This window comes from Myripristis murdjan, chromosome 2 (assembly GCF_902150065.1).
Source record: "Myripristis murdjan chromosome 2, fMyrMur1.1, whole genome shotgun sequence".
Lineage (NCBI taxonomy): Eukaryota > Metazoa > Chordata > Actinopteri > Holocentriformes > Holocentridae > Myripristis > Myripristis murdjan.
Genome location: NC_043981.1, coordinates 8,450,476 through 8,478,168, shown reverse-complemented (window position 1 = coordinate 8,478,168; position 27,693 = coordinate 8,450,476). Strand labels below are relative to the sequence as shown.

The 27,693-nt window shown below is 41.2% G+C and overlaps 1 protein-coding gene across 1 annotated transcript in view; it reads left to right on the top strand.

Moving 5' to 3' along the window:
* Positions 1-27,693, top strand: part of ncam2 (neural cell adhesion molecule 2) — a 310,228-nt gene that overhangs the window by 216,355 nt on the left and 66,180 nt on the right. The window contains exons 3-6 of the mRNA XM_030066462.1: positions 809-1,015; positions 5,836-5,979; positions 8,094-8,231; positions 20,489-20,606. Coding sequence (XP_029922322.1) covers positions 809-1,015; positions 5,836-5,979; positions 8,094-8,231; positions 20,489-20,606 — 607 coding nt within the window. The remainder of the gene's footprint in view (positions 1-808; positions 1,016-5,835; positions 5,980-8,093; positions 8,232-20,488; positions 20,607-27,693) is intronic.

The window sequence follows — 27,693 nt, the reverse complement described above, 5'->3', positions numbered from 1 at the left end:
CTGCCAAAGAATAATGGCAAACTGTATCTATCTGCCCCACCCTATTGTACTGGGCTGGTGGGAGACAGAGAATATTGCAGCACACTGGAAACTTCACCAAATCACAAAGGAGCTATACAGATGGATAGATTGCACCAGGGGTAAGAGTGAAAATATATTTATTTTGTGTTGTCAGTGAACTTTTACTTTAAAAACATTTGAAACTGTGACAGCAGATCACACAAAGTACACGAGACAACAGAGCCATTAACCTGCACCTTGTGAGATTGACTGCTTGCACAGTGATGCCAAGTGAATCTCAAAATGAGTTTCAGAACTCCACAGCAACACCCACCTGGAAATCACACTCAATTTTACCGTTCAGATGAGGGCAGTCTCAGAAGTTTTCGGAAACGCGTGTGGGACTTGGAGGTTACAGGTTCAGATCACTGGACCCGTTCAGAAAATGAAGGCGTGGGAAGTGAAACAAAAGCAACTTCCTGAAAAGAAGGTAATAAAATGCCCTCAGGCACTGAAACCTTAGCTGCTGCAGCAGTGCTGTTCAGCAGTCAACAATACTGATGCTGCACTGGACAGCTCCCAGGCGTAGCTCTCCCCACCTTAAGCCGTGAATGTAAATGTGAAGAGGTGAACAAAATTATGGCATGCTCTTGACAGGCAAGAATAAAAAATGAATGAGATGTCCTTGACTGGAGGTCAGTGGTCCTGGTCTAAGAGATAGAAATGATTTGTTTTTCAATCTCTCAGCATTTGTCCAATATATCATCTGTTTTTTTGTTTTTTGTTTTTGTCTGACCTTACCACACAGCTATTGGCGAGCCAGTGAGGCTGGACTGGTACAACCCCCAGGGTGAACGCATCGTCCCGTCCAAGCGGGTGGCACTCCACACGGAGACGTCACGCTCCAGACTCATCATTTACAATGCCATCATTGAGGATGCGGGCATCTACCGCTGCCAAGCCACCGATGCCAGCGGCCAAAGCCAGGAGGCCACTGTGGTGCTGGAGATCTACCGTAAGTTTGACAAATAACTGGCAAGCGCATGTATGTACCTGTGAATGACCACTGAGACACTCACACACACACTGACTTACATGATGCAGATGCTTGAATCATCGGCATGGGCAGTGTGCTCCTCCTGAGGAGATTTAGACATGTGAAGACATGAGGCGAATGCACCACTTCTATTACTGTTTGATCAGGCAGATAGCCAGCCAATTCATATTCCCACCCTCACCACAGCCACAAGCCATCACAGAGGAGAGTACATGTTAACTCTGCATGTGTGTGCGGTTTTCATGAGTATGTGTGCCTTTGACTTTGTGTGTGAGCTTGCACGAGTGTGTGTGTTACATCCATTCTAGTGATTAAAGTATAATGACAACTCATAATGCCATGGGACTTGGATCCTGCCAGGCATAATGAGGGATAGCATTGCAGATAACGTGCCTTGCTGAGCCATCACTATTGCCTGGGTAAAACTTAACATTACAAGCTTTTCTCAAGGGGTGGGGTGGCTCAATGGCAAGAGAAACTGCAGCATCCCAGGCTCAGTCATCACAGCAACCAACATGTGTTTGTCAACCGCCATATGCTCTGTTGAAGTGTCCTTGAGACTTTGAATCCTTGCTCGTTTAAAGCTTTTACATCGGCTGCATTTAAGCTGTTTTGCTACTGAAATGAACCCTGGTGCGTTTACCCCCTCGGTGCAGCTCGTTCGAGTAAATAAAACAGCAGCCACACTTGGATGCGGACTAAAACAACTGGACCGAGACTCTGGAGAAGTTCTTTGGTGTGAACATGAACCAACCTCCCGTAGCCAGCTCTGCTCTGCATGATCAGCTGCAAATAAAGAACTGAAAGATGCAACGTGGGAGCATTAGCGGTTAGCAACACAGGAACAAAATGAGCCGAGTTGACTCTGAGCATCAGGGAAATACATTGCCTTCTTTCCCAAACAATAATTGTATAATGAACAAATGCCAAAGCTGCTGATGGCACTTTTTGACAATGTTGGATATTGTACTGATCAAATGGGTTTTAGAGAATAAAGTAAGAAAAAAAAAGACATTTCCTCTCTCCACCCCTCATCTTTGTGCTATTTATTTGACCCTAACCAATGAGCAGGACTATTACTGATACATTTTGATTTATACCAAACCAAATGAACAACAAACTGTCAACTATTCCACTGAACTTGAACCACTTGAACTGAAGCAAACAAACTCTAGGTTTAAAAATGGCCTAGGTTGATGTGGTTAATGGCAAAAGGAGTAATGTAAGAGATTGTCTCATCAGTCTGTATGGAGCACTGGATAGCACTCCCTGTCCCTTTCATTATAACCTCCATTTTAACATGAACAAATCTTGCATGTCAGAAACACCTAAACACACACACACACACACACACAGTTTTCATGAGAAAAAAAGCTAGTTGAAAAAAGAAAGTGATTTCCGAGAAGTGAATAACCCAAACACTCCGAGACTTTGATCAGGAGTCTTTCCCAGGTTTAATTGGAGAAAAAGTCAAGGCATAGGGAGTTGATTCCCAGTCATATCACACATACGCACACACACGCACACACACGCACACAAGTTTGTGTATACACACTCACCCCCTGTTGTGCGGTTGCCTTTTTCATCCTCTCCCTACCAACCATTAGAGAAGACATCAAGCCTCAATCACACCTGCCACCACCAAGCCCTTTCCTCATCCGCCATATAAACAGCTCCTAAAACTATTGTTTCCATGGCAACCAGGCGTCGCTTGCCGAGGCCCTCGGTGTAGATTGCATGAGCAGCATGCGGATGAATACCTGCCTTAAGCTCCAGCCAGCATTCTGCCAGCACGCAGTCGGAGCAGACGAGGACTCCTCAGGCGATGCGAGGGCCCATGTGCAACAAGAGCACTCATGTTCTACATGAAATTCATGACCTGCGGGAGAGAAAGTGTTGACATTCTCTCAGTAGTTCCTGACATCTCCATGATGGCTTGTTATACTCACGCCACATGGAGTGGCAAATCATTTGTGAATCAGGCACTTGTACCTGGGATTGGGTGCACTTGACTAGCACAGTGGAGCCAATTGAATTTCCTGAAAACATGTAAACCCAGCGTGTCTGGCACGCCAAGTGGCAGGCTCACATTACCGGTTTTTGCCCAAGTTTAAGCTCTTAGTTGTCCCATGTAAATGTGGAAGATGTGAATCTCCTGAGGATTTCACATCCTATTTTATCTCAGAGCTTTTCTCAGGATGAAAAATTGTAGTTGCAGTTGCATTGGTGCGAAATTAATTAGATCAAGTGATCTTACAGTGCAAGTTCACTACAGGCAATTTTCAACTAACCGCAGGGTGTTGTGCCTCAGCCATGCAACATGACAAGCAAGTCAGATTGCACGCCAGTAATGAAAGTCGGTACAATATCTCCACTGTTTCCGCCTCGCACTGCCTATTTATATATTAATGAGCAGCGAGATAATGTTGCGCAAGTCCATTTTGGAAAACTGGCAAAAGCGAGCACTAAAGACTGGAACAAGTCTGCGTCCCAGCTGAGAGCGCTCCAGGGAAATTGGCTCGTCACCATATTTGACAGTTGTCCTCGCAGTGATGTGTGGGCAAATGGCGGAAGAGAAACTCCGGAGTGCTGAGTATATTCTCAATTCGCCAGTGTCAAGTGTGCAATAGAGTGTTACTGGGGAGAGCATGTTTCCCTTACTGATTCTCTTGTAAAGCAGTGTGACTACAAAAGAGACAGGAAATGGATACAAGCTGCAGGAACAAGTGACACCAGAATGTTTGAATCCAGGCGATGGAGAGAGAGAGAGAGAGAGAGAGAGAGAGAGAGAGAGAGAGAGGGAAGAAACAAAATTTTGGAAAAAGATTTTGGAAATTAAAAAAAAGTAAATAAATAAAAAAGCACAAGAGGAAATTGAAAACAAAACAGAGGAATGAATGGCTAAAACGTGCAATGGCATCCTCTGAGCTAATGAAGACACTGGGATGCCAGACACGTTCACCAGATGAGGGTGCAGTCGGGGAGAGAAAGCTCATTCTAGGGAGCAGCCCGGCATAAATCACACAGTAAAATGCTAATGCCGAAACCTTGCTAACTGAAGGGACCGAAATAAATAGGGGAGTTGTCGTTGATTTATTCACACCTTCACAATACAGCACACAGATGATAGCAGGTGGTTACATAGCTCGCCGTGCCCACCCCACGCACATCAAAGCTGGCCAGCTGAACAAGAACAGGGTCGGAGAAGGATCAAGTGTTGTTAGTGGAGAAGCACTGGTCCAAGAACACCATCCTCATAAAAGCAATTTGTCAAAACACCATATGCGTTTCAAGTGGTGGTACAGAGCTTTAAATCAGCACTAGAGTCGAATCTATTATTGAAACCAGGATAGAGTGAATCAAACGCTGCCTTTGTTTACGTCTAATTCTGCAAACACAAGAGGCTGTGAAATATCTCCGCTGATTGATTTTGTGTCATGGCTGTGACTGGCAGCTAGTAAAAGGCCACCCCTCTGTTTCCTGTGCTGTTTCATCAAAATCACCTCATCTGAGTCCCAGAAAAAAAAAAAAAGTCAAAAGCAGGATTTACCTTGGCTTTATTTGATTTTGGGCGTCAAAGCCGTCCATTCACTTCCAACGAACATTCCGCTGGGTGTTTCATGTACCTGGGTTACAAAATAGCTCCAATTTGGAAGGCGTGACATAGCATGAAAGCTTTTGCTTGATAGAAATAAACCTGCATTTATGAGGAGTTTTTACCGTGACAAGGTTTTGTACAGACGTTCTTCCCCCTATAAGAGGCTGTGAATTTAATGGCCGCACTCAAAGAGTTAACGGGGATATTATAATTAGACAGTAAGTACTTTCATGGAAAAGGAACCAGACACTCATTAGACCCAGATGAATGGTAGTAAGGCTGGTATTCAGAGTTGAGATAACCGCATGTAGTGGGAATTTAACAGCATAATTGTGTTGGTCAGCAGGGAGTTATGTTCAAAAATAGTTTTTTCCCCCAAAATCTCCAGGGTTCCGACTTGCAGTGTATGTGAGTTTTTTTCCGCTTTGCAGTGTCTGCTCTGGATGGAAAGTGGCATCACATACAGCGGCCAGTTTGTGTTTTTGATTAGCCTTGCCTTCAACACCCACTGTAAAGATAACAGCTTCATATTGTCTTGTCGAACTGATTTATTCAGCAAGGCAAGCTGTCAGGCCTTCAGTCTCGTCTCACATTGCTTGTATCTTAGTCGAAGGATGAAGACAGATGGCTTTTTTTTGTGTGTTTTGAAGATCACAGGTAATGAGTAGTGTTAAATTTCCAATCAGCAAAAATGTTACCACTGACCGCTGCTATAAGCAATATACAGTCCACTTCTGTGTGCTCATTATTTTATTTGGGACAGGAGACAAATGATAGAATAGTTTTTTTCAGTTTTGCTAGTGCACGCACTGTTATTTGTAGTGCAAAAACACACACTGCTGCTAGCTAAAAGGAAGCCACTGCAACACTTAATGCAATGCAAAAGTCACAAACTACCTCAAAATAGATTTATGAAATATATGGAAATTGTATGGAACAGTCTATTCGAGGGATGTAACCCAGATGGAAACTCTTATATTGGATGCAAATTTAGTATACAACATATTTCCTAAACCCTAACCCTAAATTCAGTTGCAAAACAGCTATATTGAAACAGGACGCTGAAAGCTCAGCAAATTCCCCCCCCTCTCTTTTGATGTTCAGACCTGCAATAAATTGTCTTCTTTGAGCGCTCGCTGAGTAAAATGCCTCTCCATCTCTATTTTGTTTGATCTTGTAGAGAGGCTGACGTTTCGGGACGTACAGTCGCCCCAGGAGTTCCGCCACGGTGAAACGGCGGAGGTGGTGTGTGATGTCATTAGTTCACCAGTGCCCGTAGTGGTGTGGTACTACCAGGACAAGGAGCTCACCGAGGAGCACCACAGTAAGCCTTCTCTACCTGATTTTACACTAAGATGATTACAGCATTCTGGGTTATTGCTTTTTATGTTTTGCATTTTCAGGGGAGCAAATAGTGCAGGCTGACCCTTATTTAACCCTGCATCATATAGAATCTTTTTTTTTTGGTTTGCATGATTATACTATTTTTGGCCATACACCAAAAACCACAATTACCACAGCTGAATTACAAAATCAGCATCTGCAACCTGTAACAGTTACTGTAAGGCACCGTAATCGGATTATAAATGCTTTTGCAAAAATAGGTAATTACTTGTTGGATTACTTAAAAACATGTTTGAAAGGAAGGCATTGCCATACTGAGAATGTATCTCCTAGTACAAAGTAAACTAAAGAGAAAGTAATCGGATTATAGCCACAGGAATCAGATTATAGATGGCTTTGAAGACATACGTAATTAATGGACAATACTTAATTGTTGGATTATTAAAAACATGTTTAAAAGCCATTATGAAAATGTAGATGATTGCATAAAGTAAATTAAACACATGATAATCAGATTAAAGACATAGTAATCAGAGTAAGGGCACAACTAGATATTTTTCCAAAGATAGGTGATCACTTAAAACCATGTTTGAAAGGAAAAAAAAAAAACAAAAAAAAAAAAAACAAAAAACATTGTGACAGTGAAAATGTAGAAACTAGTACAGTAAATAAAGTAAATAAGTAAATGCTGTTGTGGGAATGTAAATATAGGCATAGAGTAAAATAAAAATAACGCAGCATGTCAAATGGTATAGTTTAACTTAAATAATTTGTTTCAGCTGATTATGTCCATAGTGAAAGTTTCAAGTAATCAATAATCTATTAAGAATTGCATTTCCCAAATACACTTGAGCTTTGAGTGGAAAAACGCTCGTGACTTGTGATGTGCTCATTTCTCTCAGTCACAGAAAAGATGCACCAGTGTGCCAAAAAAAAAAAAAAAACCCTTCTCTAGGAAATGCTATTTCTTTCTTTTGTTTGGCCTCACAATAAGACAAGAATATCAAATTCTATGAATAGAAACCCCATCAGCTCTGGGCGAGGCGTATAACTTGGACAGAAACCATGTTAACAAGCTGCTGAGAGGATGGATTATAGCAGTTGGATGGTGACATCGAATGACGCTTCTTCCCATGTCGGCGGGATTAATTGCAAACCAGCGCCCTGCATCTTGTGAAAACAAGCTATTTTCAGTGCCCAACATGGAGAGAATGGGTGTATGTGTGTGGTACTGCTAACCCAACCTACTATAATTTACAATTACACATATTGTCAATCATCTCAGCAGAGCGTCAAATTTGATCTAATGCTCATGCAGATCCTTTTTATAGCTCTGTGCTGTGTTCCCACCCTTTTCAGTCCCTTTGATGGTGTTAAATATCAGGAGGGTGGTCTACTTAATTTGCAAAAAATAAAAAAAAGAGAGAGAGATGGAGGGAGAGAAGCACTCAGAGGACAGATTCGGTTTCAGTAATATTATGTCCTCCATGATAGAATGCAGGGACAGTGGTAAGAACTGGTAGACTGCAATTCATTATTTCCTCTTCTCCAGTTCCCTCATTTACAACTCTCAACACCGCTCGCCCGTCGTCCTTCCAGACAGAATGTATGCCTGAGCACTGATTAGAAAAAGTGACCCCTTGAATCTGTCACGTTTTTTAATTGAAATTCAAATCTTCGGTGCCGCGGTGATGATGAAAGTTGGAGAAGATTTTTTTTTTTTTTTTGATCATTTCAGTCTAATTACAATGCATGGTTATAAATATCTTTGCTTGAGAGAAATGAGATAGAGCCCTCATCGCTCCTGGCCAATCTTAGAGTGGCCACAATGGGGAGGAGTGGAGACTATTTGGAACTGTAATTGCTGGAGCGTTTATCTATGTGGACTTTATCAGGTAAATGCGCTGAAGTGAAGATTGACAGCTGGACTATTGAAGAGTGGAGATTGCAATTTTCTTCTGCTGTTTTCCTAACTCTCTTATCTTACTTCTCTTTCTGTCATACGCTGTTGTTCTTTTGTTGTTTCCTCTTCCTGTTCTCTCTCTCTATCCTGCTCTGCCTCTCTCTCTCTGGCTTCTCGTCCATGCTGTGAAGGCAGGTTCCAGGTGCTGCCCAACAACAACCTACAGATCCATCAGGTGACCAAGGCCGATGAGGGTGTGTACCGCTGTGAGGCCAGCGTAGAGGCCCGTGGAGAGATCGATTTTGTGGATATTGCGGTGGTGGTGAACGGTGAGTATTTATGTAGAACTGGTTCAGGATGACTTAAGAAAAAGAAATCCATAGACAACAAAACCTTGAATCAATAGCTCGGGTTCTTACAGAAGTTAGAAGTTAGTCAAGTCTGGGCATGTATGGAAGATGAAACTGAAAAAAAAAACACACTTGCTGAATAGCTTAGGAATTGTATTGTATGGGGGAAAAATCTATTGCTCAACCCCGACACATGTCATGTCCTGTAAACAGTTGGGGTATTTGTTGTGAAAAATAATCTTCTTAGAGTGATACAGCCTAGTTAAAAACCATGTTGTCCCGTTACTATCAGCATACATCATTTCCAGCACAAAAGAAAATCTCCAAACCCAGCTGAGAACGAAGGTCCAAAGTATGGGGAAATGGAAAATGTGTAGGAGTCGCATAAAGACGCAAGCGTCCATTTGGATTCAAAGCAGACACGAGCTCCTCTTCACACTGTGTCGACAGATTAGCATGCATTAGGGGTTATGTTTTTCAGTTTCCTCTGCATACACAAGCCAAATTTGTTATGTCATGCTGACCAACACCCATTCTTTTCATTCTTAAAGCTATCAGGTCTTGGATCCTTAAGTCTGCAGGTGGCCAAAGGGTAAAAATACATTTAGCCATGCTAGAGAAAGGTTATTTCCTCTAAATGTTCACAAGAGCAAATCTGCCTGTCCCTGCTAATTGGATTAGAAAATACACACCACCATCACAAAATTAAGCTTTTTATTTATTATTGTCGTTACTCAAAGGGGCCTCCATATTTCCCTCTAATTACAGTTTATTGTCATTATGGTTGTAGCTGTTGTTTGCTAAATATTAAGGCACTAAAAAGCCTAATGGACCTGCCACTTTGTGGATGCTCAGTTTAGTGTTGTCGAGCCTGTTATGAGACAACTGCAGCATGAAAGTTACATAGCTCCTATCTTGTTCACAGTGTATCATCAGCAGAGTACAGAAAGTCATCCTAGAAATAATAAAAGTTTATAAGAGTCAAGTTAGTCAGATAGTGGATGAGAATGTGTAGGGACTTTGTCAGAAACGCAGACTGAATGGAGCTTGAGTTACACTATCATAAAAGAGTTGTCAGCTGTGACAGCTTCAGTTATATTGACGACTCCCAGATAAGTTAATTAGTGACACACTTAATGCAGTTCTGCTACCACTTCCTCTCTCTCCCTACTCTTTTGTGTGATGGAAAATTTCAATTAGCAGTGGCTTTGGGTTCTGGCCCAAAAATCAAAGGATGTCATTTTAATTTTCTCATTTGTCCTCATTTATGGCGAGTCACCTGAGACCACTGAAGTGATTGAAATGTGATCTCGCTAAGGCCATGAGCGTCTTGTAACGCTTGAACCGCTGCAATATTGTCTCTGCCTATGTAATTCTCTCCCACCTAATGTAATAGCAGAGCGGCCCTCCCTCCAAAAACTATGAATTGCATTCAATTTAGCACACCACTTACCTCAGTTCTGAGGAAGATCCAATAAGCTTGCTCAATGAGGCACAACCTATTATTGCAGCGACACGACACTTGCCATGTGGCGCTGAGACGGGACAGGCTGCGGAGTGCCTTCCCGAGAGTCCTAAGAGGAGTGTGCTTTCTAAGGGAGCCACACCCTGGAGGAACCACATACTTTAAGGAGAACTTCACCTTTCCTCAAGGAGACTCAATCTGTTGATCTCCAAGGACTTGTAGGCTCAGATGTACTCCATCTTCAACCCCAAGGAGATCAAATATAATTTGCATAAACTTAAGTTCACTTTCCACAAGCTAGTCAACGTCTTTTGCAGCAGCATCTGTGCCCTTTTTTACTGTTTTATATTTTTTCTGTTTTTTTTTTTCTAAGCACTTGAAGCTTGCTCAAATCCATTATTGCTTTCTTTCTTATTTCTCTTAATTTTTACTGCTTTTTTTTTTTTAAGCTTTTATTGCCTTTCTTGTTAACAGCCAGACTTGCCAGCATGTTTTCGCACATTGCAGAACATCTGATCACCCTGAGGTCGGCAAACTTCCCAGGCCTGGAAGACCTTCTGACAGAGCTGGTGGCATGATGAAGTGGGGTGAGAGACGGGGAACGAAGCTTTAAACTCCACCTTCAGTCTGTTGTCATGAGGAATGTGCGATCTCTGGCAAACAACATAGATGAGCTGTCTGCCTTTGTCAGAAGAAAGTGTGAATATCACGCACAGCATGTGATCGCATCCACCCAGCTGTTGCAAGATGACAGACACAGCGTCTCAGCATTTTCATGATAATCTCTGGAGACATCAGCCATGCCTCCCTCTTGTCTGCCATATTTCATTCAATATGTGAAATGCAAGGAAAACGACAACAGCGCACTAGACTTGCAATGACCATGGGGAAGCGTACAGCTCCACTGCCCTTCCTCCCGGCAGATGAGATCACAGACTGATTGATCTACCCTAGATTCCAGGTATGTGTCTGTCCTCCAGCAGCAACCACAAGGACTACTAGAGATGGTCCCAAGAGTCTGTGGAGGCTCTAAGGGACTGTTTTTAGTGTATGGACTGGGATGTGCTTTGTGCGCTGCAATGTGAAGACACTAAAGGGCTTTCCAACTGCATTTTTGCTCTCGTCAGCTTCCAATGAAAAATAGTTCACTGACATCTAAACCAAACTTTGCTTTAAAAAAAAAAAAAAATCCTTCAGTGAATCTGAGAACGGTCATTGAGGTTGGGGATAGGGAGAAATATAGATCCCACAATATTGCTGCTGCTGACCTTGTTTTTTTTACACTGAACCGAAAAAAACAAACAAAAAAAAAAACAGCCTAAATTATTATTATTATTATTATTCCCAAGGAAGGTGATGGATTGTTTTACATTTTGGGTGGTCATTTGGGCTTATTGGTTCAGGGTTTGGTTAAGGTTAGGATAAAATTATGGTTAGCAATAAGTTGGCTATAGCTTGCATGAGGGAAAGGTTATAGAAATTGAATGTAAGTCAATTAAAAATCCTGTCGCCCTCCAAGGAAAAAAAGCCTCCCTCAGCGTAGTCCTATCCTGCCAGCTCTGCCTTTTACACAGACCTTGATTCAGCTCTGTGATTACTTCCACTGCTGGCTTCACGTTGGAGCAACAATACCCCCACACTATTCCATAATTGTATGTTTTACACAGAATGGTGAGACGGAATAATGGAACAACGTTCCCGCCTGTTCAGGAATGTTGGGCTTTTAAATTGCACTCACTCCTTCCACATCTGTCTTCAGATTGATGTCTGGGTCAAGTCACTAGAAGTTCTTGGATGGCTTCTCTGTAATGGGATGCTGTAATCAGGGAAACAAGAAGGAGTATGGTGGAGGAGGAGGAGTATGTCAACTGGTGCATGGGGAGCCATTTGCAGTTTTAAGGGAATAAGGACTAAGGAGCTGGAAGCAGTGGATTTCCAAAGGAGCAAGAGGCCACTGGCACCTGCTACCATCTGTGGTGAAGAAATGGATATGGTGCACCAGGAGGATACATGTCAGCAACAACCTGCACTGCTCCTACAACACTCAGGCACCGAACCTGATAGAGTACACTGTTTATTTACAAGGTTGGTCAACTATTTCAGTATATGCAAAAGACTACATGTTCGATCAATCAGCTGTGGCCAGTGCAAGGTACTTTGCTGTGGCATCCTGGTGAGTCAGGCAAGATAAACAAACTTTCATGCTGAGTCTGGATGCCCTGGAGGTAAGGTGCGGTTGCTATTTTGTGCCAACATTCAACAATGGTGGGTACTAAAGCAGGGCATCTCTACCTGCATATATAAATTATTCGGGAATCCTTTTCCCCAAGTTGACACTTGTGCCGGGGTCTGATTTTGATGAAATTCACATGTACTGATTCTGATTTGAACATTAGTGCAGATGTTCCCTGCTTATTAATCGGTATGTGTATTTTGAAATACATGTACAGATGCTCCTTCCATGCACATTCAGCACATAAGCTGCATTTTAACATAGTTTTTTTTTTTTTTTTTTTCATTTTTATATTGTTAAATTCATATCATTTTAGGCAGATCATTTCATACTATATTACGTTTTCTAATATTTTTTTTAACTATTTTTTATTAGTTTTTTATTGCTATATATTAATATTGCACATTTCTCATTTATTTGTTCTTTGATATGGTGTAATGTACTATATATATACACTATATGGACAAAAGTATTTGGACACCTGCACATTACACCTGCATGAGCTTTTATGACATCCCATTCTAAATCCATAGGCATTAATATGGAGCTGTTCTCCCCTTTGCAGCTTTAACGACTGACTTTTTGCAACAGTGACATCCTATTACATTTCTATTACAGTACCACACTTGAATTCAGTGAGCTCTTTAGAACGAGCCATTCTTTCACAAATTTTTGTAAAGGCAGTCTGCATGGCTAGGTGCTTGATTTTATACACCTATGGCTATTACTGTCTGCTGCTGCAATTGCCCGATTTCCACAGGGGGGTCATTTAAGGTTAATATTGTTGTATGAGAAATGTATAAACTGCAGCTGTAGGATAGAGTGTGAGCAGCCCTACACCAAACCCTAAAGTTAAACTTGGAGCATGAAGCAAAACATATTTTAAGGACTCAGAAAAACATATTTTAGGTCTCCTACATGCTGCAGATTTAACACTCACTGAAGAGTATAGTGAACATTTGTAGATTCTGACAGTAGCATGTATTTGTTTGTTTCTTGGCTTAGCTACCATTACCAACCCTCTAATGAAATTAAGACCACTTAGACGGGATATGTGTTGTGATTAAAAAGCATTTAAAAAAATATCTTGAAATATTAGATAATCGGTTTGGCAACTCTAAGCAGCAGTGTGGCTCAGGAGGTAGAGTGGTAGTCTGGTGATCAGAGGGTTCTTGGTTTGATTTCCCCAGCTCCTCCAGAGAGTGTCAAAGTGTCCTTGAGCAAGACACTGAACACCTGACCACCCCTGAGCTGATGGGTAGCTTGGCACTTTCCATCGTAGCCTCTGCCATCAGTGTGTGTGTGTGTGTGTGTGTGTGTGTGTGTGTGTGTGTGTGTGTGTGTGTGTGTGTGTGTGTGTGTGTGTGTGAAACACTGTAAAGCGCTTTGAGTGGTCAGATGAGATGAGAAAAGTGCTATAGAAATGCAGTCCATTTACCATTTATGCACTAGCCTGGTATGTTAGACAGGTAGAAGCCCACCTTACTGGGTCTGCATGGCAAATTAGCAGATACATTCACGTTATTAACAATTGTTTATGTAATGATTGACATAGTGATCCACCAATCCATGCTTCGTATTTGCTTTTGCAGCAGTTTGGTGCTTGACAAAGAGCATAAGAGGTTAAATAGTTGTGGGAAATTATAATGTCTTATCCTTAACTTTTGTCAGACATAGCAACCATAACCAAGAAGGGGTGGGAATTCACAGAAATGTTGCAAATGATCATGTTACGGTCATTTTATGTTATCTTATGATCTCCATCTTGGAGCTGGGTAGCTGCGGGAGCATCTCCAGGTTGCAGCAACAAGATGCCATCCTCCTCTTCCACTTCTACTGATGTGATGTGAACCCAGTATAAGGACAAGCCAGTAGTGATTACTTTATCACCAGTCACCTGGAACAACACATGTCAGTGAATACAAGCTCATGAAGGAACATTTTATCCAAAAGCTTGGCTGAAATAACTTACTGTATGTATTTTTTTTTCATATGAACTCATAAATATGCATAGATTCGTCGATAACAGTGATGTCTTGCCCTTAAGCACGCGGGGAATGAAGCTTCGCTGACCTACTCTGGCTGGCAGTCTCCAGCGTATCATCAAAGCAGACCTTAGACGCCGATGATGGTGTATCGAAAAAGAGGGCCACCCACCAAATGGCTAATCAACCAAAGGGCAAAGCAGCTTAGTCAGACAGAATAGACACTGGAGATTTCAGAAAGTGATCTCAGAAGTACATTGTCATTACTGTTACTGCAGAGGACTCTTGTAAGCCTATCTAAAATACAATCTACGTAAACACATCTGGTAGAGCTCAAACACAAGGCTTAGTCACGACACTTATCGTTTGACTTCAATACAACTTAAAAATTAGGCAAACATAATCGCTTTGTGTGTTGTGTCTGTTAGCCGTTACAAGTACAATATTTAGTGAGTGTGCAATAATGCAGTTAATATCTGCCTGAACTGAGCTCACATTATGTCAGCCTCACTTGATTCACACACCCTCACTTATTCTGTCTCTGTGATACACACACTGCTCCACTAGCATTACTCCAGTTTATCAGGGGCATGTTTGTCCTTCTCCTGATGACATGCTGTAATTTTTCATCCTAAAACTTTGAAGGGAGTTTCATCAAATGGGACATATTTCAATTTCCCCTTCTCCTCTGGTGTAATATCTGCATTAGATACAAACAGACATAACACACTGCCAAACACGTCATGATCTCTAGCAGCTGTACAACACTGACACCGTTTTTTACCGAGACTGACTGTTGAAATGATTTCTGCACAGCTTGAGTAATAATTGTTGTCAAACTCCCCTCTTGCACTGTGTTCCAACATCACGTCACATCAGGGTATAAAGGAGGAAATTTTCCATGAAAACCTTTTTAACTCTGTCGTCCACACAAGTGAATTTGTGATTGCTGCGCGGCTGAGCTTTGTTCAAACCCGCACTGACAATCCTGATATGTAGATTTGAACGGGGAAGACTCACAAGCAGCGTAAACAGATGGGCTGTTTAACTCTAATTATCCTATATATTTCCCCTTAAGTAGCTTCAACGTTAGAATAAACTTATATTCCATATTGTATAACAATGTCTCACAGATATTCACTATCTGATGGCTGTAGTGCTTCACTGAAGCTACATTACACTGAGTGAAATATTCAAACCCAAGACTTTCTCATTGATGTCAATGCAGCCATTGTTTTAGGGCTGCACCATTACATCAAATAGAAAAAAGAGATTTCCTGTGCATCATTTTATATACATTTCTCTGGAATTCAGCAGGACGTTTTTGGTATCTTTGCAAACCTTTGGACCTTGGGTTGAACAAAGACTCAAACAGCTCATCTGTGTAGGATTGTCAGTTTAGCAGACATTTTTATGTGATTTGTTGCCCCTGCCGCAAACTTTGGCCATTGCACCAGGCTAACTTCCACATTCCAGTTGGTTATAACAACTAACATTTATTTACTACTTTCAGCAAACAGCCACAGCGCAACATATCAGGTCTTGAGCAAGTGTGACACACTTTACTGCCCTATATGTGTGTTGTCACATATAGGGCAGTAGAGTGAACTGGTTAAATGACCACAGCAAACAGTTCAATGCTTTATTCAAGTTCTCTATTTAAGACACTCCAAAACTGGTGTATCGTGTGGTGTTTGAACACAATCTTAGCATGCAGAGTGGCTGCTGGGTTTCTGCAATAGCACTGAACCTGTACATTTGTACTTCATCAGTATCAAACCTCCAGGCACTCTCAGTTTAGATGACCTGCAAGCTATGGTAAACAAAGTTTGTTTCCATTGTAGCTACAGGTGATGTCAAACCCACTAAACTAATAGTATTAGCCTTACAGTTGTTGGTGACTGTCCCTGAAGATTTCCTCATTTATTTTGTGATTATAGAAAATGTTAGCACACGGTGCCAAAAAAAGTATCAAGACAGCAGCTTTTGTTCACCTGTATTACCGTCTAAATTGGAATCAGGTCTCTTTTAATTCCCGAGAAGGTAAAACTAATCCTTAATAAGCACTCCTGTAAAAGTCTTACTAAGCTGAAAACTCCAAAACATGCACTGGCTGAATGGCTAGCAGATGCTATCTGGTTGTGACATTGCCAAAAACACTTAATATGTTAAAATCACGGGTGAGCTTCAGTTCACTGAATCCCATTAGTATCTAAAGGAATACAAGTCCTCTAGCCCTTCATAAATGCATTTAAATTAGCCCCAACGAGTTTGTATCTTAAAGTGTGTTTGTGTGGTGTAGGCTTACGCTCATGGGGATGTCTCTAAATCTCACATTATCTCCACTGAGCCTCTGAAGTTTCAAGGATATGGCTAATACATGAAGAATTCATAAAGCTTGCCAGATTCTTTTTGGATGCTTAAACCCTGTTGCTGATTTGCTCTTTTGAAGTCTCTCTGCTTGGCAGTGTCTCTCATTAACAGGGCTGTTTCAACAAGGCTCACTGATGTGGGGATATATAGCATAGGAGGGGAAGGACATTGGAGAATGAAGATCTATTGGCGTGGAAATCAATGGTTATCATGTCAGACAGATGCTTGCTCTTCTCAGTCGCCGAGTCAGTACTATTGGATAGGACTCATAGTCTTTGATTATTGTCTGAGCCATTTCTGTCCCTGGGAAGCTGTGTGTGCCTTGATATGTGTGTTTATGCGTGCTACTTTGTGCTTCTTTCTTTTGTGTGTTTGTGTGTTTTCCTCAGTGTTATTCTTCCTTACACACATGGAAATATTACACATCCAGTACTGTAGCTGAATATTGCTATAACTAGACTCTGCGACAAAACTTAATCAAGCAACACGCAGAGATCAGAGAGCACTGAATTTTTCTGTTTCGCAATGTGTGACATGTAATATTTCACTGTGGTGTAATATGGTTAGTTTTCAGCAGCTTTAACTTCACATAAATGTATGTACAAGTGTATAGCAACATCAGCGGCTCCAATTCTCTTTTTGTCAGCATCATCATTTCTCCCAGTTGTCAAGGTCCTATTCCGCTGCCATTCATTTCCACGGCTGTGCCTAAAGTAATGGTTCTGGTGTATAAACCAGCTCCAGTGTTAGGAAATCAAATAGATATTCTTTTCCTGCCTCAGAGATAGGGGTGTTGATGCTGTTTTGAAGTTTCCGATAGCGGTCAACGGAGGAACTGCTTCTCCCAGGCACTATATGTAATCAGTATCTCGTTGTAATTTGGTTCAAAGCACTGTATCTCTGAACTGCCTTCATGTTCCTGAGAGAATATGTATAACATAAATAACAAACCAGCAGGATCTTCTTGTGCATTTAAAATGAAATAACAGCATAAATAAATGTCACAACAGGCCAACAATGAGCTGACACTTTTTCGACAGCCATAAGGATTGGATAGCAATGCGAACAACAAACAACAGGCGGTTATGATATCCCTTTAAATGCTTTTTTCACCAATGCTGTAATAGACTGTGGTGCACAGTAGTTGATCTTTCAAGGAAGACTTGCACTGCAGCAGTTCATTAGATGGCTTTTTTATGCTCTTATGTCTTTATGCCTTTTAGGTTTTTATCTATTTTAATGCCTGTAAAGCAGATTGAATTGCATTTTATGCATGAAATGTGCTAAATGTCTTCTTGCCTTGCTAGCTCCGAAGACTGTGAGAGTGTGTTTTGATTGGAATCCATAAAGAACCAATTCATCATTTCAAGTTTGTAACTTATTTGCTCCTTTCAAAGCTGTTTTATCAACAGCATCTACTTCTGCATCTACAGGTGTCCCCCAGATGACATCACTTGCAGGACAAATTTAAAGCATTAACTCCTAAATAACTGTCAAACCAAATGAGCACCGTTTGCAGTTCTGAGAAATGTGTTAGATTATAAATAAAATAAACTATCTCACGAAGTAACCTTAATAACGCTGTTGCAAATAATTAATTTTCTTCATTCCAATGACAATCAAGTGACAGAATCTTTTCACTGTGCACCTGCCAGTAAAAATACAGCGCTGTAACACTTTCCTAATGCAAGCACAAACAAATAGGTTGAGACTTGCAACAAGAGAATAGACCCCTGTGTAGCCACAAATTTGATGTTGATACTGTGATGGTAATTACTGACACAAACTAAACTGTAGATGGGCTGAGATTGCTTAATTTTAACTAGATTTTAGTGAAAATCTCCAATTGCTGCACAAAATAAACTCGTGGCTTGTGTTTCTGAATGTGTGTGTGCGTGTGTGTGTGTGTGCATGCATTTCTATAGTAGGTGGGTATGTGGTTATGTGCTCCTTGAATGAGGGTGTCATCACACCCATGGTTTGTTTCCTTTGGTCCAAACCAGAGTGGAAAAAGCTTCCTTTGTCATATTTGTTTGAATTATTGGTTTGTTTAGGTTCACACTGCCCATTTACAAGCAGCCTGGGTTGGTAAACAAAAGTCACATGGACTCAGGAACAACTTGTTTATTTGACAGAGTTTAAGTGACGTTAGAGGTAGAGGAGAGTCAAACCCCAATCCATTCCAGTCTTAATTTACCCTGTGTGACACAACATGAAGAAATTGCTGAACATGAGCATCGATCCAGACTGCAGTTTGTCTTTGTTTTGTTTTGCTTGGTTATGCTAATGAGTAACTGCTGGCTATCAGATGTCAACATCTGTCACCTCATGCCTGTGAATCATTTTGTGTTGTTGGCTCAGACGAGGACCGGGACAAGGTAAGCCAAATAACTGCCTACTCATCCAGATGATGCAAACTCAAGGAGCTGGGGCCTCAGAGTTGGAGTAAACTGCTGCAAACGTACATTTATGTGGCCTGAGACGGGACGGTGACAGGAGCCATCTGAGTGGGAGTAGAAGTCCTGTACAGTGCGCGAGGGAAGGAGAGGCTTGCGAAATGGACTGAGACGTCAGACAAACATGCTTGTGCCATAAAGCTGTCACTCCCTTGTCACCATGGAGGCTAACAGACAGAAGACCAGGCAACAGTAGCTCTCCTTTGCCTCTCCTTTGAGCAGATGACAAGATGACAGTCCCCAGCTGATTGGATGGCAGGGACACACTGTGCTCGCTGACAGCACTCAACCTAAACTGCTGATAAAGTCATCAGGGCCATTGCTATTTATCAATACTGCTGTCTGTGCAGGAATAGCAAGTCATATACTCTATACATGTCTGTCTGTCTGTGTGTGTGTATGGACGCAGTATTTGAATACATGCTGGGTATATGCGGTACATGCATGTATCGGTGCGGATGCTGAAATAATACCATCAGCAAACTCTGCTCTTATTTCTAGTTTGCAGCCCCTCTTTGTTGCTAATTGAAATGTATTTGTTTGGCGGCCTGCACCTCCGTGTTACGGTGTGCATCCTCGTCCTTTTCTCTTTAAACTGGTTTTACCGACCCGTTAAACTAAACCAATTAAGTGAAACTAAATTTAAAAACAAAATTATTACCAAGGGACAAGCAGAGCACATGGTCTTCTTTTCTGGAGAACAGTGAAAAATGTGTTGGGTCTTTTCACCCAAAATACAAAAAATACATATATTTTCCCATTTATCCCGCCTGCTATCTTTTCATCCAACTGGTTTCTGTGAGGGGTCTGTCGCCCTTCATCCCAGTCTAATTGAACTAGATGGGTTTTGGAGCTCAAACTGGCAAAAATATACTTGTGAAAAACTCAACAGCGACATAATCCATAGCCTTTGAGGGCAAAGAGTTTCATAGGAAACGTTTTTCTGTTGAGAAACTGTGTCTGTCCTCCTCTAACTCGTGCTTTTCGGGATTTTCGAATACAGCTGTGTCTGGTTGTGGTTTGCTATACATTTAGCATGATCAAAAAAAAATGTTTATTTCAAATCTTAGGTGTCAGATCTCTGAGTGGGTACTTACCCTCTCCATTTCGACTGGCATAACTGTACTGGTCACAGTCACCACAGTTCAATCCAGCAACCTCAAAATCACCATGTTGAAGCATTGACATTTTGTTTTTTGGTAGAAAAAGGCTTGCCAGGAAAAACAATGACACAAGCTCAGCCACTTGACAGGGATTGAATGGCGTCACCACAGCAGAGCACCGGCTTTCTGCTATGATATGTATGATGTTTTTGATGTAATAAACACATTTGTTCATCTTGCCATTGTTTTATATGGTTTAGTAGTAAGTATTCAGACCACAGCGACATGGTTGCACATTGCTGTGTTCAGCTGCTTTGTATTTTTACCAAAGCTGGGTCAAAATGTTATTGGAAATCCCCACAGGATTTTCTGTCACCAGTCGAGATGGCATTTTCATTGAAAACTCAAAAGCATGTAAACCCACTCAAGGTTTCACTCAAGGGCCATTTGAAAATGTTGGCTTTTTGAATATGGCTTCTCAGAGACTGAAAAGAGGACTTTTCTTTTACAATCTAGTCAGAGTTTAGCTTTCAGTCTCGGTTCAGCCTGTAGACTCTTGGGGCCTCAGGATAGCAACCCTGTCTGACTGTGTTATTTTGTGCTCTGTTTTTGCTCATGCAGTGCCCCCGGTGCTGTCAGTGTCTCAGCAGTCCTTCAATGCCACCGCTGACTACCAGGAGTCAGTCACCTTCACTTGCATCACCTCCGGATCCCCTGACCCAGACGTCACCTGGCACAGGTACCTTCCACTTTCTTGGGCCCTGTTTCTGTGAGTCCGCAAAGACTGTCGCATGCAGCACTGTGACCAATTTGTATTTTAGTGACCTGGAAACATGCTTTGCCCATTCATGTGGTATTTTTGTGCTTGCACACTGGGCTCGGCACAAAGGTGAGAGGAATGGCATACTGAAATGGGAGGTTTGTTTAAATGAGGAAGCACAGGGCAAGATGTTGCTGTTTTGGTAAAAAGTTGAGTCATGATAAGGGCCCTGAGGACCAAGTCTAATCTCACTGTCAACTGTGCCGTTCATGCAGCCTTCCAGGGGGCTGAAGCACGAGTGGCTGTTAGGAGACATATTACACGCATGGCTTATTACACCAGATATTATGCCTAGAACTCAGCAGTGATGTAGATTCAACAATGCGTTGTCGTGGGCAAAAACTGTGTAGTGGAGTGAACATTTGGCTAATAATGCACTCTAGATTTTTGGACAAGTCAGATGGCACATTAGAATACAGAGCTCAGAAAAGCTGTGCATTCTTTGTGGCGTGTTGTGTTTTGCACAGTACATGAAGGCCAGTATGTATTGTGCAGGATGCCAACATGACTTTTAAGAGGAGGCAAACGGTGAACGCTGAACTGAATGTAGTGAAGGTAGATCACGCCAACCTGACACGCAATACACAGGAGAGGAGGAGCCAGCTGGCGGAGGAGTTGTAACCCTGAATTTCATTTTCTTCATTGCGTTGCTTACATTCGCTACGTAATTTAAGAAAAAACATCAATAATGAATTGCGCAGTGACATGATTAATTCATTTATTCATCTGACATAATGAATTCTGTGAACATAATAGTTATTCTCCAAAACCCTCTAATGTATTCCACTACACCCAGCCCCTTTACGCTTAGTGCACATGGGCAAGGCTGCACTTAGACGAACGAAAATAGCGAGTGAGTTTGGATATGCCCTCACTGACCACGTGTTAGGATGCAGCACTTAGTACTGGGCGTTGCACTTGTGGAGCTGAAATAGGGCTCCCTAACTCCTAACTCTACCCTGTGACAGACAGGTTACATAGACAGAAGAGAAAGGAACATCAGACTTTGGAAACTGATCGACTCTTCAAGAAGCAGGATTTCCCAGATAAGCATATTTTAGAAAACATTGTAAAAGAACTTCAGATTTTTTGGTAATAAGCAATCCTTGGTATGCATGACTGACTTTCTGTAGCCAATTTATTCTGGTTTAGCTGCACAGATTCACATCCAAAAGCCAAAGCTTTTTCTGTACTTACCTGACTCAGTGTGTGAGTCTGCTCTGTGTAATACACCGAGGATTACACAATTCAAAAATTCAGATGCATCCAGGCTTTTATTTCCACTTACCCCCAGTGCAGTCTATCCATTCAAATAGTTTCTGTGTTATTTAGCGAGGTTTCCAGCCTTCTTTCCCTAACCCCAATACAACAGAGCTGAATACAAGCTCAAACCATCAAAATTTTACAGGTGAAGTCTCACAGCCACAGCTTTTTCCAAAAACAATGATACACATACCCAGCATGGGCACAGCTCTGGGGGGCAAAGAGTTTTGTTGGGAACTATTTCCTGCTGAAGAACACCAGTAAACTGTATCTATCCACCTATAATTGTTACTTAGAGGCAGTGGATAGATAAAGTTTGCCGCTGCTCTTCTGCAGGAAATGGTTCCCCTTTAAAACTCATCCCCCACGAGGGCTGTGCATTATGCCGAGTATCCATGTCAATGTTTTTGGAAAAAGCTGTTGCTGTTGTTTTTTACATGTCAATTTTTGACACTTTGAGCCCCTGAGTACAATACGCATCCAGCCCCGGTGTATCGAGATGAATTGAGACAGACTGAAAACCTCACCAAATCACAGAAACTGTCTGAATGGATAGATTACAGAAGGGGGAAGTGGAAGCATACCTTTTTTTTTACATTGTGGGTGCACTGTTTCTTTAGTGAACATGCTCATCCTCAACCACACTCATTCTGTATTGTTAGTTATTTGAGAAAAAGCACAAACCCAGTGTGCTACTCTAGTTTTGGCTACAGATCAGTTGCATGTTCTCTCACATTTCTAACTGAATCATTCATAGTCACCCCTTGTGTATTCCCCCCAGCAGCTATGTAACAGTATCACACGCCATGTATTCAACAGTCTGAAAACGAGCATCTGAAGAGCATTTGACACCCCACTATCCACTCAACAGCTGCCTCGTTGTGTGTATGAAGAGTTCATCAAGTAATTAGCTTGCACCTACTCGGCACCCAATCATGAAAGGCTATTTACACCTGAGCATCTATTGATAATGCCTCATTTGCATTTCAGTGCAGTTCATTACATCACGCCTGCTGCATTTTTTTCTTGTAATTAATTCAGCTTCAGTATCAATATGATCATTAACTCGATTCTGCAGAAGACATAAGAGATTAGACAATGTGACGATGTGCCGCTGCTTCATGACGACATTTGCTGAGGTTGTGGGGTTCGGGCTCATTATCATGCACAGCTAGACAGGATGAAAGGGTGAATGTGGTGATGGGTGGAAGTTACGACAGCATATAGAGTACAATTTTAAATTGAACAGTATGGCACATGGCATTTTAAGTGTGAGTTCCACCTTTTCTTCCTTCTTAAAAAAAGGATAGATGACTTACATTGCATTTCTGGGGCATTTTTTTTGAGGGGGGTGTCATTCTGTTTTTCTGTTAGTAAACTGGGCAAACACAAAGCACACAGACAGCAGCTTCAGCTACAAAGCAGCCCTATCTCTTCCGTGTTGGATTTCTCCCTGTATGTTTGTTTAACATCGCTGCAAATCACTGAGTCTGCAGAGAGGCCCTCACTGATTTATTTTTAGGAGTTGACATTCAAACTTGAAAGCTAACGCTGCTGTTTTAAATCATGTAATATGTTGTTTTCCTATTTAACACCATTGTACGTGTGCTGGGAATATCTCTCAGTGACATCAGTGGATTAACCTTCACAGAAGAGCAAAAATACAATGTCAAACAAAAAAATGGCACCAGAAATGCAGTGTAAATCACTAATATATTTCAAGTATAGTGTTAAAAATGTTTTTGGTTGGATTTTTTTTCTTTCTTTCTTTCTTTTTTTTAAATTTTGATGGTTTATAGTTGTTATTGCAGATCAGGGGAGAGTTTTCATTCAATTTCCAAAATGTTCAGTATCGTTACTGGAATTGGTGGTAATAAAGAGGTTTGAGAAGAAGGCTTGTGAATAGCAAGTACAAATCAGAATCAGAATCAGGATCGCCTTATTCACCAAGTATGACAAATTTGCAGGAATTTCTGTTAGCAGCGCTGATTTAGGGACATATTGACAACTGACAAAGTGGCATAAGAACATACTGGCACTCACAGTGAAAGGACAACAGGACCTTGCAAAACATGTGAAGGGACATCACAAAATATAAAAATTGGAACACATACGTGGCAGTACACATGCTGATTATGTAATTGTGGAGAGTTGTCATACTGTTTTAAATGCCATTCTGTTTGCTCAGAGACCAATTCAGCGTGTGGCACAGCCTAATTAATTTCTTTCAAGTCTTTTTGACTCAATTATTCATATCTTGTTTGATGTATTTGGCATTTATTAGCAGATTTCTTGTTTTACTTATATAGGAGATATGGTATTAGGTTTTGGACACGTGAAAAAAAAAGAGTGAACAAACAGAGATAAGTCCAAGTCAGAATTCATGCATCATAATATGCAAATACATACTTTTGATTACATATTCCTCACTTCAGGTCTGCATCTTGCAGTAGGCCATGTATCTCTGTGCTTAACCCCTGGGTTAGCACTGAGGTGCACATATAAAATCTGACTTAAGCACCAAAGCACGACAGCACAGCATACAGAACAGTTGCAGATATAGAGAGGGATGATGTAGACACTGCAGCAGTGCATTAGAATGACATACTATGAGGATGTAGGGTGAAATGCATGAAATATATTCTGAACATTGTGGAGAGTTGCATAATTCCTGAATCTTCAGTGATGTAGTTCTCAAGACTTGTACAGACATAATGAGTGCAAAGTGTAATGTGGGTGTAAATGTATGAAAGAGGAGCAGGGTTTTGCTGAAAAAGCAAAGTAGATGCATCACTTTGGGAGGTGTAAACAAATTTCAGAGAAGCTCATCACAGCTGGAAACATGCACAGCACTGTGAGCAGCATTCGCCCTGCTATGCTCTCTACTTTCTAGCCATGATGTTGGTGAAAGATTTTAACAATTTAACACCATTTTTTAATGATTTCACAGCGAGTGGCATATAATGTACCCCATTCCTCAGTGATGACAGGTGCATCCAAAATGTAAAAAAATATATACGGGTTATGTATCAACTCTTTTTGTGTGTTCAAATTCAAGATAAAATGAAACTACTGTATTTAGGTTGTTCTTTCTAATTGAGACTGCGCTTGTGAGAGCTTTGTTCCCAGGCAGTTATTTTGTTCACGGTTTCTTTTTTGTGCCGTAATAGGTTTTCCAGTTGCAGGTGAAAGTGAGTTACATTTGGCATGGTAATTACAAAAAGCAACTGAAATGAGAAACCTGTTGATGTGTAGAAAATGACATCTTGATTTTGCTGGCTCATATTATCCATCCAATCAGCCTGGCAAGGCTTACTTAAGGATTCAAAAGTGTGGGCTGAAGAACAGACAATATATATCACTGTAATCAGTCTCATGCTCTGTGATGACTGAGGACTGACCTGCAGATTGGATGATTGTTATCAAACAAGGCTTTAATACCCCTCCCTACACAGTCCTTTGGCATTTGGAAATGCAGATGCACAGCCCATATACATACACACGTACACACACTTAGACATTAATTCTAAGTAGCTTTTTCAAATGACAATCACTGTTAATGTTTTCTTTAACTGAAGATAGATCCTGTTTAGTTGATGAATCCATTAGTTCCAGAAGGCGATATGAGGAGGGATGCCATTGCCCTTGTTAGTCAAATGATCAAAATGTATCCCCCTTGTTAACCTGCCGTCCTTCCTCTCCATTCCCTAGTATCAGAGAATGCAGGGACACAGTGGTTGTTTAGTTGAATATGGTAGTCTCGTCTGCCTGACTTGCTGATCCTTCATCAGTGAGGTTTATGCCAGTTAGACTCTACAGCCCTGACCATGGCTCTGAAATATAAGTAGCCTCACTGTGCTGTGTGTTATTAAATCCATGGCGCTGTCCAAGGTGCTGAAGCTGCAGACGGATTTATAATTGTGGCTTTTTCTCTCAGTCCCGCCCTATAATACAAATATAATGTAATACATTAATTCAGAGTTTAGTAAAGGTCCCTAAAAATCAGTTCCCAGGGCAAAAATAGGCTACCCTCTGGAAAAAAAGGCATATGGAAGCCCTCCTCCCCAATGGCCTTTGCAAAGTGTACATACGGTGTGTTATGTACCAAGGTGTGCTCCCAGCCGGCCATCCCCCTTGTTAAAAAATAACAAATCACCTACTTATTAGTTGCATTATGGTTTTCAGGATATGTGTTTGTGCTCTCTTACTTCCTGGTGTCAAGGGTTGTCATGGAAGCATGCACATGAGAATGTTGTGGACTGTGGACTTGCATCTTCATTCCTTCAGTCAAACTTATTGGACCATAAAAAGTTGGACTGCAGACTTTTAAAGGGATTTACTTATGTTTATTTGTTTGCTTATCATAAAATAGTCTTGGTTAAAATGTCTATGTAGCATTTTGCAAGACTGTGTTAAGGTCAGGCCTAAATTCTCAATATGTATATATATTAAATGCATGCCTTTTTCACAGTTTTCACCACCCCCATAGTATTTGCAGTGGTTGGACTCTGCATTTATAAACTAGGCTAAAGTTAGTTTGGATTTGTCCTGGTCGTTGGTGGAGGGAGAACTTGCAGTATGTTGCTGTCGTCTGCATTAAGTCTGCCTAGTCTACTGTACATATGTCTTATTAGTATGGCCTCTGTGAAAATCTGGTAATAGATTTAGCTCTGTCAACATTTGCCTTGGGATGGATGCTGTGCTTGCTTTTATCACTGTGAATATCTCAGCACTGCAGGCAATCATCTGACATGTAAGGGACATTCCACCCTGTATCCTTATCGTTTTTATCTCAGGAATATTCACTGAGCATGCATCCGGTTGTTCAGCAAAGCCCTGCTTCATACCCACATAGCTACAGTATACCCTATGAGAGGTACAGCTGCAACAAATATAAGTAATTCTCTCATTTGCATCATGATTTATTTTGCTATACCAAGCGAAGGCACATTTATTCCTTTAAACTCGACCCAACAGACAAATACTTCAAGAATTCATGCCCCATCTGTACTCAAAAATATGTTTTCAGTGGAAGAATTTGTGGTGTTGGCGTGGCTAGAAGGCCAATACAGAGAGAAAAAAAGATGCACTTTTGAATTAAGTGGTGTAGTGTGGCCATAGCTGAAGTCTTACTGGGCTTTTTTCAATTCATATAAGTTTGATATAACACTCCTGTGAAATTCTTTTGGATTGAAAAATAAATTAAAAGAATATTTTACAGTCCCTGCACAGTGTGTCCACTGACAGAGAGTGCAGGACTGAGGTGTAATTCCTGTAACCTAAGCTGTTACATCAGAAAAAAAAGATTTTACTCTCTGCCCCATCTTTATACCAGTTCATGTACATTCCAGCCACTTGGACTCACACGTCTCATGTCGCTGTTGTCAGGCTAAAACCAAATGACTCACCACAAAAGTATCCAAGTGAACTTTCAATTCAACTAAAAAAAAAAAAAAGCTGTAACTGCAATTGTAGTTTAGCCTTTTTGTCCATAGCTGCATTAAATGGACCCTAATATACCACTAATAATCAGAATAATAGACCAATCAGAATAAAAATGCCTTATGGGAATTTTCAGTCGGGTTGAAAGGGGCGGTACAAACCTGTGATAATCTGACAGAAACACAGTGGCAGCAAAACACAACTCATCTGCAGCTGATACAACTTTTCTGTTGGAGACCTTTAAAGATTACATGTTTAAAGGATTGTTAAATGCCTCCACGGTAAAAAGGCTCAAAACAAT